The following is an 11,665-nucleotide window of genomic DNA, read 5'->3' as shown; positions in this document are numbered from 1 at the left end:
TAGTGGGCTTGGCTTTTTTTTTTTTTTTTTTTTTTTTTGGAAAGGTTTTTCGCTATAGGGTGCGTGCGCTCGCCAGACAGACAGAGAGAGACATAGAGACAGAAAGCGAGAAATCACCCCCCAGGGGGGATGGCCACGCCGCAATCCCTTCCCCTCTGTTCTCCTCTCGGGATCTTGGGCACGCACGCACACGCGCCTGGCATGAGTTCTAAGCCACTGGGTCCGGGACGCGAACCGCGGTCGACTATGTGGGAGTCCAGCGACATAGCCATTAGGCTAACTGCTGGTTCCCCCTGGCATTACTTCTTAATCATCAGGGACTCCTCTACTCTCTCCTAAAATTGTATTTCTGACAAGATTTTTCCAGCTCTCGAGCTCACCACACAGATCTTGCCTGCAAAGGAAACCATACTTTCTCTGTCCTGCTCCTCAAACCTAACATCCCAGCATCCTTCTGTGAACCAAAGTGCCCAGGGCTCCCAAGTGGAGATGTACATTGTGTAGGTGGTCGGTAATCAGGAGAGCCAAGCTGACTTAAGTCCTGGAAGCACTTGGCTCAAAGAGAACAAATGGTAACTTATAAATGCCGCTCGTTATTACGCTGACTCAGCTGAAACATGTCCAAATCAAGCCCCATTCTTCCAACACATACACAACGCACACCAAACAGTTCTGCAATATCAGCCTTTGTCCTGGGGCCCCTGCTACAGAAGGTAGGAGATACTTGCCATCTCAGCCCCATTCCTCCTGGCTCACCAACTGATACGGAGGTAAGAAAATTCCATCATAAATATCAACATGCACCATTTGATAAACACCCACTGTAAAGTATAAATTTTTAAGAGGCAAAAATATTCCAAAAATGGGACATTAGTCTAGATCACCTGATAAGGACGGCTGTTACTACGTTGTTCTGGAACTCTGAATTCAGAGGACGTGGGAGGAGAAGAAGCAACTTCTGCAACAGAATGATTACAGAGTAATAAATGACAAAAATCAAACTACATACTCGACAATTCTGACTCATAAAGAAATATATTTGCTTTTTGTAGTGCCCCTGGTATAAAGTAATTCTCAACCATAGATTTCTTTAAAAATTCCCTTGAGATGACATAATTTTAGTGCATTTTTAAGTGAAATAAAAATATGGAAAATTAAATCAATTTCCTTTGTTGTCATATTACATTCATCCAGACACAACACAAATTCATAGCTTTAATAGCTGATCAAAGAAAATAAACACAGAGCAAATGGGGGGAAGAGGCAGAGAGGTTTGGTTTTGGCCATGATTTTGGTCAAGCTTCTTGATTAATTGTGCAAAATACAAACGAATAAATGCTCACTTACAGGAAACTTTACAAGAAGGTGTAGTCAGATCATTCAAGTAAATAGTCTATACTTTGTAGAATATTTTGAAATTCGAAGCATACAGTTTGGGATATACATCCATGGGAGGCAGCCATGGTAAAATCAGGACAAGAAGGCTACTAAGAATAAGATCCCAATCATATTTGGAAAAAATAAAAATCTTTTTCAGGCCCTCAGCAAGGGTTTGTTGGCTAAAAACCTTTCCATAAATGTTTTCACAGGCATCTTGTTAGAGGCAGGCCACCCCTTCAGAGTTCTAAAGAGTAATTTGTTTAGCTTTATTCTCTTACTGGCTTTACACGCCCTACTACTGTGAGGTGGCCTTCAGGGATTCCCCTACCTCATTATGACTCTGTGTCATCTAAAGATAGAAAAATGAAGGGCTGGATGGTTGCACAGTGGTTATGTGGTGTTCTATGAAGTTGACACACATGGGAAGGTTTCAGGTTCACATCTGGGGAACTCTGAACATGCTGGGTGCTCATGTGCTTATAATCCAAGGCTGGCTACTGTTAGGGGTAGATTGTGGTGTCAAGACCCTGTTAGGGGTTATCTCTCTCTCCCTCTCCTTATCTTCCCATCTTTTGGTCTTTCTCACTCTTGGAAGGAAAAAAGAAACAAAAAATATTAAATAGAACCAGCCAGTGATGTGGTGGTTAAAGCAGTTGGATCCCACATGGCCAAATGGTTCAAGTCCCAAACCCTTTCCTTCTCTTTCTGCTTGCCTCTCCCACAAGCATACACACCCTCTAACAAATTAAGATAATAATAAAAATAACAAAAATAATTAAGGAAACAAAATAAGATCCTTCAGAAAGACTATTAAAAGGTGGATTTGAGGGCCAAGAGGTAGTGTGGTATTTGGGGCACTGGACTTCCACATGGCTGATCATGGTTTGAGTCCCAGATCTGGCATGTTGCTTTCCATTCTCTCTCTCTCTCTCTCTCTCTCTCTCTCATTAGTACACGTCTCTATAGCAAACTGAAAGATTATAATAATAATAAATAAAATTAAATAAATCATTCTAAAACTTAAAAAAGTGGATTTCATCTTCCCATATTCTCCAACACCATGTGAAGTTAAGTAGGAACAGAAGTGTTGCTAAGTTTCAGATTTCCTTGAATCTAGTTAACATTTGGAGAGAGTTATCTGCAATGCATGAAATGCCTCCACACACATTTTAAGGTAGAAGTCTTTGAAGAAAGAGAAAGCATGGGGGGGACTCAGAATCTTTTTTTTTTCACTTTTATGTTTCTACCTCACTGTAAGTTTTAGACAAGTATTAATAAGATGACTTTTTTCATTTTTTCTTTATTTTTTATTTATTTATTTTATATTCATTCACTGAACATCATCACAGCATAAAAAATGTGATTTCCCATCAATAATACACTGTAAAATGGCTTAATCATACATGTATCATGAACAAATAACTTTCCATGTCTTGATATATATATGTATATACATATATTTTTTCTTTTTTAATTTAATTTTAATAAGATGACTTTTTAGTATTACCTACTCTTAGACTGTTTCTGACTTTATAATCTCTTCTAAAGATTATTTTAAAAATAATAATCACCAATTAATTATTAAATTATCATCCTTATGAAACTAGTGTCAAATTGACCTGCCCGTCTCCCAGCACTCAGTTTTTGAAGGATTTTCTACCCAACTTGTCCACTCACGTTTGGTTTTTGGTTCATCTGCACTGTATCCATAGTTTTCATTTCCATTTTTTAACTTGGCTTCAGAAGTGTCTTTGTTTGTCTTCATATTTGCAGATTTCCTAGAATTAGACCATTGTAAAAATCAAACGTTAACTGGTTTAATCTGGTTCACCTGGTTATATTTAGCATTTTTACACATCGAACTTACTACAGGAAGTCTGCAGCTCAGTCACTGGCTTCTGTGTAGCAGGTGTAGACAACCTGCGTGTTCCCACATTCCCAGGATGGCAAGAGACAGCACTTTATCAAGACAGGTCTATAGACTCCACTCCCTCATTGGTACTCAGCTCTCAAATACCACTAAGTAATGCAGGGGTCAGGAAACTATGATCCACAGGCTAAATTTGGCCCACCACTTTTTTTATATATATAAATAAAGTTTTATTTGAACACAGCCACATCTGTCTGCTTATGTATTGTCTATAGTTGCTTTCATATTATAATAACACAACTGAATAGTTGTGACAGAGACCATATGGCCAGCAAAAGTAAAAATATTTAGTAAGGGAATCAGCAGATGGTATAATGGTTATGTCACTGAGCTCCCACGTAGTCAACGGTAGTTCAAGTCCTGGACCCAGAGGCTTAAAACTCATGCATACGTACCCGAAATCTCAAGAGGAGAATGGAGGAGAAGGGATTGCAGCATGACCATCCCCTTGGGGTGTGATTTCTTGCTTTCTCTCTCTGTGTCCCTCCAGTGAGCACATGCACCCTATGGTAAAAAAATCTCTCTAAATAATAATAATAACAATAATATATATATAATAATAAATAAATTTGTATTTATGTTTTTACTGAGTAGCACTCAATAAGGAAAGTATGCTAAGTTTCTTTGTAGGAGAAGGGAGTTTGACAATGGATACCTAAAGAATTATAAATATTCACATTTAACCTTAAGAATTTATTCTGGGGCTATATCAAGGATAAGTGCAAACATACTTAAAAGAATGTTGATTCATGAATGATATATAATACAAAATTGCAAACAACCCAACAATAGGGGTTATCATGATGACATCTCTGAAATGGAATTAAAAATTATGGTAGGTGAATTCCCATGCATTGCTGGTGGAAGTGTAAACTGGGGCACCTACTTTGGAAAAGTGTGGCAGGGGTGTCTTGCTGAATAGATATGTACCCTATGGTCCTGCTTTCACTATCATGGAACACCCAACAGGAAAGAGTACTTACAGTTACCAAAATTCATCTGTGAGAAAACTCAGAGCAGTAGGATTTATAATGGTCCCAACCTCAAAATTATCCAAACACCAATTTAAAACAAGAGGGAAAATAAATCGCACACATACCCAGAATGTAATATTATATAATAATAAATAACCTTTAACTACATGCCACAGTGTAGATCAATGTCACAGCGTGTGAGCACAAGAGGGCAAACATGAATCAGTGTATGTGACGTAATTCTACTTATATATATTTATATGAATCTAGTCTCTACAGATGTGAGAGGAGATGAGAGAAGAATATTACCTCTGGTGGGAAGGGGACAGGCAGCAATATGTCAGGAGTTTTAGGGGAAGTGTTTGAAGATGTCCTAGTCCTGCATTTAGCAGTCAAGGCTTAAGCGCATGTTCCATGGGAAAATAAATCAAGCTACAAAGTATGACATGTGCACTTTTCTGTACTTACATCTCAATTCAAAATTTTATTGGGCCAGCCTGTGGACTGGTGATTAAGACAGCTGGATCCCACAGGGCCACGCTGTTCAAGTCCCAGACCAGTGACTTGAAAAACACATTGGGCTGTGTGTGTGTTTGTGTGTGTGTGTGTGTGTGTGTGTGTGTACACAGGATTCCAAAAGGAGGGAGATGGAAAAGGGAAAAGAAGGGATTGTGGTGTGACTACTTCCCATGGGAGTGGCTTTCTTGCTTCCCCTTCCCCCCCACCTCCCCCCAATGAGCACATGTGCCCTCTAGCAAATTAAAAAATAAATAAACTTTATCAAACAAGCAAAACAAAAATGTGGGTAATTATTTGTTAGCAGAAATTATCTTCAGAATAGTGCCAAGTGACAAGCTATAAAATAATGTTATGATATCTTAAGAAACACGTCTGGGAACCAGCAGATGGTGTAATGGTTATATCACTGGAATTCCACATGGCTAATAGTGGTTCAAGTCCCAGACCCGGCTGCCTGAAACTCACACCAGGCATGTGTGTGTGCATGCCCAAAATCCCAAGAGGAGAATGGAGAAGAAGGGATTGCAGTATGGTCATCCCCCCTGGGGGTTGATTTTTCCCTTTCTGTCTCTCTGACAAGCACACACACTTTATATTAAAAATCTCTCAAGAAAAAAGAAAAGAGAAAGAAAGAAGAAAAACAGAAAGGAAGAAGAAAAAAAGGGAGAGAAAGAAAGAAAGGAAGAAAAAAAGAAGGAAGGAAGGAAGGAAGGAAAGAAGGGAGGGGGGAAGGAAGGAAGGAGAAAGAAAGAAAGAAAGAAGAAAGGAAGGAAGGAAGGAAGGAAGGAAGGAAGGAAGGAAGGAAGATAAAGAAGAAAGAAAGAGATGCCTATGTGCTTGTCTACACGTCTATCTGTGAATACACATGCAGATAAGTACATACACACCAAGATAATGATTATTGCTGGACAACAGAACTGTTGGTGATTTTGAGACTAAACCTATCTTAGAGTTAACTTTTTTCTATTACAAACACACATTGATTCTATATGAAAAACACATATATTCTTTTCTGCAAAAAAAAGTGTGTGAATAGCAGCTCAGTAGCAGAAGCAGCAGATGGAACAGTCAGCCCCATCTGAGACCCAGGGCCTGATGCAGTCTAAGTATAGGAGCTGCACTGAGACAAAAGGCCCAGCCCTGAGGTAGGACTCCCAAGTTCACATTCTGACACTGCCGATCTCCAGACGGGAGATACTGGGACGATTACCTCACCTCTCTGTATCTCAGTTTCCTCGTTTACCCAATAGAAAAAAATAACATCATTGTGAGACTTACGTAAGTTAAGCCTCTACAAAGCTTTAGAAGAATACCTGGCACAGTCCAGGCACTGAAGGCATACTGGCTGTCATCATGCTACCACTCTCATCATATGAGGGGTGTTGGTCTCTACCTAGCAACCTCAATAACTGCTGGTCACTTCACTGTGCTTTAACGACATCTACAACCCCAGAGAACAGAAAGGGAAGATGTTGGTGCAGTCAACAATAATGAATCAAAGATTCAGGCTTCAATCCTGCTTGCAACAGCAATCAAGACAGATCCCAGAGTAACTATCAGGGTCAATTTTCTTTCCTCACCTCTTGCCCTAAAGAAGGCAGATTTTCAGAGTGCTGCTCTGAGCATGTCCACCTCTCTCAAAACTTCATTATTACTAGAAGTCAGAGGGTCACCTGGAAACTATTCACATCATTTATGTTGCCAAAAAGCATTGAAAAATCTCGGCATTTAAAACTTTTAAATATTGGTGCTTGTAGGTAGCATGGTGGCTAGGTGGCTGGATCCCGTGTGACCAAAAACATGGTTCATGTCCCAGACCTGACAGCTTAAAAACATGCCCAAGCACATGGGGGTGCATGCCCAGATTCCCAAGAAGAGAGTGGAGGAGAAGGGATTGCAGTGTAGTCATCCCCCTACCCCAGGGCTGATTTCTCACTGTCCCTCTCTCTGTGTCTGTCTCTGGCAAATACACATACTCTGTACCAAAAAGAAAAAAAAAATTAAATAGCTAATATTGAAAATTAGATGTGATTCTTATAACACAACAAAACCACTGCTGTCTGAAAAATACCCTTCCTTTAGTGCGTTTTTGACTATGTGCATATTGGAAGGGTTTAAACTGATTGCTGTGTATATTATTCTAAGTCCTTGGCATAGTTGCAAATGATTGCAGTTAGTCCTAGAAGGCCTGGGAATGAGAGGAATTTTTCAGTACTGCCCTTCCTTCTTATCTGAGCCAGCAGCAAACAATGCCTAATTTGTCTGCCTAGGTCATTCCCTTACAGGCATCCAGACTAGCTCTCTGTTCAGCACTGCCCCTGAAATCCCAACACGACCTCTGTTGGTGTCCCTTGCCTTGACTCAGAGCAAGAGGGACCACAGTCATGGTACACAGTGTCCCCTTGTGGAAAGAGCTGCAAATGCCAGACACAATAAATATCTACTCCATGTCTCTACTTGAGCCAGGGTAAGCCCAACAGCACAGTAATGACCCACATACTTTATCCTGCCATCTACGCTGCCCTGTAAGTTTGTGATCGGCTTCCGTGTTGTGTAATGTGTCTATTTTAGGTACTTAATTTTGAATCAGTTAAGTCCCAAAATCTCACAGGTGTGTGCATGTGTGTGTTATAAGGTCACATTCAGTAAAGCTCTCCTGAGCACCCCCTGGTGTTGCTCCAGGCCTGACAAGGGACCAAGGCTCAACCTCTGCAGACCTGGTTTTGGCAGGGGCCCACATTTCAGGTGCTGCTACTGCAAGGTCACACTAATCCAGAGAGTCGTCTACAGGGACACAATACAAGCACCAAGAGGCCTAACCACCATCACCACCCCCGAAATAGAGCAAAAACAAAACAAGACCAACACACACATACACACACAGAGACAATGTTTCATGTGTTCAGAATATTCTTATTCCACTGTGCCTGACTTCTCTGCATCAGCCATGCATAGTCTCCCAGAATAGCTTAATCAGTTGCCCTATAAAAAGGACACCCTTCTCTTCTGGTGAGCAGACTGAAGCATCTCAGGCCTCAAACCCATGGGTGCTCTTGCTTAATAAACTTCCTTTTTTCTCTTGAGATGAAGCCTCTTGAGTCTTACTCTGAACTGTAACAGGTGTATATAATTACTTGGTTGCTTTGCTTTCAGAAATTTCATGTAATTTCAGACTTACCTTATTTCACTTTGATAACTAGATTCTGCAAAAAAGAACAAAATCACATTAGAAAAATCAAAGTACTTCTTTTTTTATTTCATTGACTTTAATAGACTCCCTGATTTTCATAGACCTCACATAGTGAGGTGTGACCTAAGAAGTACTATGACATTCCCCCATATTGAATTATCAAATGGCTCCCAAGCATAAGGAAAGTAGAATTCACTGCTTACTACCACAAGAATAAGTAATCCTTAGGTACTGGAGATACAATAAGTATTTAATCAGTACTGAATTTGACTGAAGAGATTATAGAGACTTCATTCACAGGAAGAGGTCATTTGTGGGACCAGCAGAAGATATAATGGTTATGTTACTGGACTCCCACGTAGTCTACAACTATTTGAGTCCGGGACCCAGCAGCTTAAAACTCATGCTGGGTGTGTGTGTGTGGGCATGCCCAAAGTCCTGAGAGGAGAATGGCAGTGATTTCTCTTTCTGTCTCTCTCTGGTGACCACACACACCCTATAGCAAACTTACTCAAAAAAAAAAAAAACACAAAGAAAAGAAAAGAAAAAAAGAAGAGGCACTCTGTGTTACTGACTATTGATTCAGAACACACTGTATTTTAGGACCTTGACAGCCCTGTACAAATTATCTCACTTCATTGTCACAGCAACCCAAGAGGTAGGTGTTAGTGTTATATTTTTAACAGACTAAACACGCGTATTAGTATTAGAATATTTATTTTTTAACTCCAAGATAGATTTCAATCACTGTGTACCAATGATTCCTCCCCTCCCCCTGCAAAAAAAAGACCCCTATCATTAAATTGCTAATGGTTTTAATCAGTGGATTCTTGGACTGAAGGGAATTGAAATTTGGAAGATGAGAATTAACAAGTCATAGACCAAGTCCCCAACTGTTTGTCCCTAAAGCCTGTGTTCTTTACAACTCTTCTTTCCTCTCCAGGTCTTCGAGAGACCAAGCTTTACTGAGTTCTAAAAAATATCCATTTTCATGTGGGGTAAATTCAACTTACAGGTGGTGTAGTGATGTATATAATAATTAAATATGTAAAACAATTTTTTTACTTTTAACAACCATTATTTATTAGCATAGAAACAATTTAAAAATTTAACAAAGGCAATAGTAGTTTTTCTTTCAAAAATATGTACAGGATAGGAATTTATTTAAAGTAGCTCTACATGTACTAAGAAATGGTTGGTATCTCAAACAGGATATTTGAATTGAATACCAGTTTTCATAATAATTTTTTTAAATGGGGAGAAAAAGAAATCTTTGACACAGGCACTCCACTAGAGAAGCTTAGCCATATATATAAAGTACTTGGTCATACTCAATAAATAAATAAATAAATAAATAAATAAATAAATAAAAATAAAAATACACATACACACTTTTCTTATTTTTTTTCTTAGAGTTTTCGCTATAGGGCACATGTGCGCACCAGAAAGGAGACAGAGACACAGAAAGCAAGATATCATCCTCCAGGATGGATGGCCACACCACAATCCTTTTTCCTCCGTTCTCCTGTAGGGACTTTAGGCACACATACACACACACACACACACGTGGCGTGAGTCTTAAGGCATGAGGTCCGGGACTCAAACCCCATTTGACTACGTGGGAGTCCAATGACATAACCATTATGCCATCTGTTCGTCCCCGTCACTTATTTTTAATTCTAGTAACATCTGCTGATTCGCATTCCAAATTGAATCTCAGAAATAATTGTATTTGAACTTCAGAAAAGTGGCTATCAGGTAATATAATCAGGGAATACTGGTCAGTTCCATGGCCTGATAATTAAGACAGCTGGATCCTACATGGTTAGCTGTAGTTCAAATCCTGGATCCAAGAGCTTGGAAAACAAGACAGGTACATGTGTGCCCCAAATCCCAAAAGGGTGGAGAAATGGAGGAGAAGGCATTCTAGCATGATGACCTCCTATAGAAAGGTATTTTCTCCCTCTCCCTCTGTCTGCCTGTCTGGCAAGCACACATGTTCTCTGACAATTTTAAAAAAGAGAAAAGAAAGAAAAAGAGAGAGAGAGAAAAGAAAGAAATAGGAGAACGTCATTGAAGTTCTCCTAATGGTAAGGTTGAATAAAACGAACCTTGGGTTCCTCTCCCTAGAGGCTGCCATCTCAAGGCCTCCAGTCACATGGAGTTGGACCCTCAGCTGTTCTCAGTTCTCAGTTAATCAATTTGCACACTGAGAATCCTCCAGGTACATGCAGAGGACCATAAAATGCTATGTGAAGAAGTCAGTGTGATATTTTTAAGTGTTAAAATAATCATCATGGGGAAACCCAGAACTTTATTAATCTTTGGCATTTATGCTAACGTGCAGTGTAATTTCCATTACGAGCCACATGTGGCTGTGTGATGGCTCAGGGCAGGCACTGTAAGTGGTTCAGAGAAGACCCCATCTATATCCCTTACCTGGACTTGCTGCAAACAATGGCGGGGCGGAGAAAGAGTTCAGTCTTACGTGACATTTTCATCCCAAGGTTAAATAAAGGATAAAGTCTAGGACTGATTACATAACTTATCATGTATTAAAACAATGGTGGGGCGGAGAAAGAGTTCAGTGACATTTTCATCCCAAGGTTAAATAAAGGATAAAGTCTAGGACTGATTACATAACTTATCATGTATTAATTTATTTAATTCAGATGATCAATGTATAGGAGCATACTTATTCTCATTTCATACATGAAGAAACTGAAATCAGTTTCTGCATGTCCTACGTGGGCTGACAGCCATCAAATTAACCTTCTGAAGAGTCTATTATGGAACAGACAGAAACCTGAGGGAAATGGAATCCAGATAACCAGAATTTCAACACCCACTCCAAAACAGCTAATATTGAAAGGAATCATTTGAGGGCATTTTCTAATCCACAATCATTTCCAATTAAAACCTAAGTTATTCAATAGCTTTAATTTAAAAGTCCCCAGGTAAAAACAAATCTTCATCTAATATAGGCCAACTAGAGTTTACTACTTTTCAATTTCTACTTCTCAGAGAATGAAGTTACAGAATTAATTCCCCAACCACAAACCAAATCTATGGAGGAGCAAAAGCTAGGCTATTATCCTAGTTAGGGTGAGCCCAGTGTTTACATGGACTATGCCACTAACATATTCAGTGTAGAATTAGCACAGTGTCTGGTATGCCCACCAAAAAAAAAAACAAAAAAAACCCTCATTAAATGGCTCTTAGTGTTAATAAAATTTTAAATTTAAATTAATAGCCTAATAGCAAACTTCTGCTCTTAAGAAAAATAATTAAACTACAGAAAAATATAAAAAATATTTAAATATTTAAATAATTAAACTACAGAAAAATATTTAAAAAAAAAAAAAACTACAAGTAAGAATAGATGAAGCTTTCACGAAAGAAAAAAAGTAAGGACAAACACAGATGTCAGACTTGGAAAGTCCTGGGCTGTCCGTGTGACAAAGGGTCCTTTGGCTCTGAAGTCACAAACTCTAGGACAAGCCCACCCCAATGCGATGAGCTCACCCACTCTCATCCCACCCCTAAACAAGGCCGCTGCATTCCTAGAGCTTGGAATTTCTCAGAAGATCTCACTCAAAAGACATGTGTAATTATTTTTATTAATTTTATTTGTACTATTCTTTATTAACAAAATATCTTAATTTTCTTTCC

The 11,665-nt window shown here is 39.1% G+C and overlaps 1 protein-coding gene across 4 annotated transcripts in view; it reads right to left on the bottom strand.

Moving 5' to 3' along the window:
• IGSF5 (immunoglobulin superfamily member 5) overlaps positions 1–11,665 on the bottom strand; it is a 61,453-nt gene that overhangs the window by 7,594 nt on the left and 42,194 nt on the right. For all 4 annotated transcript variants that reach the window (XM_006158165.3, XM_006158166.3, XM_006158167.3 and 1 more), the window contains 3 exons: positions 7,982–8,006; positions 3,058–3,158; positions 885–958 (listed from right to left, as the gene is read on the bottom strand). In XM_006158165.3, the coding sequence (XP_006158227.1) occupies positions 885–958; positions 3,058–3,158; positions 7,982–8,006 (200 nt within the window). The remainder of the gene's footprint in view (positions 1–884; positions 959–3,057; positions 3,159–7,981; positions 8,007–11,665) is intronic.

This window comes from Tupaia chinensis, unplaced genomic scaffold (assembly GCF_000334495.1).
Source record: "Tupaia chinensis unplaced genomic scaffold, TupChi_1.0 Scaffold000574_1, whole genome shotgun sequence".
Lineage (NCBI taxonomy): Eukaryota > Metazoa > Chordata > Mammalia > Scandentia > Tupaiidae > Tupaia > Tupaia belangeri.
Note: the sequence above shows the minus strand (reverse complement) of the source record. Positions and strands in the feature narration are given on the sequence as shown.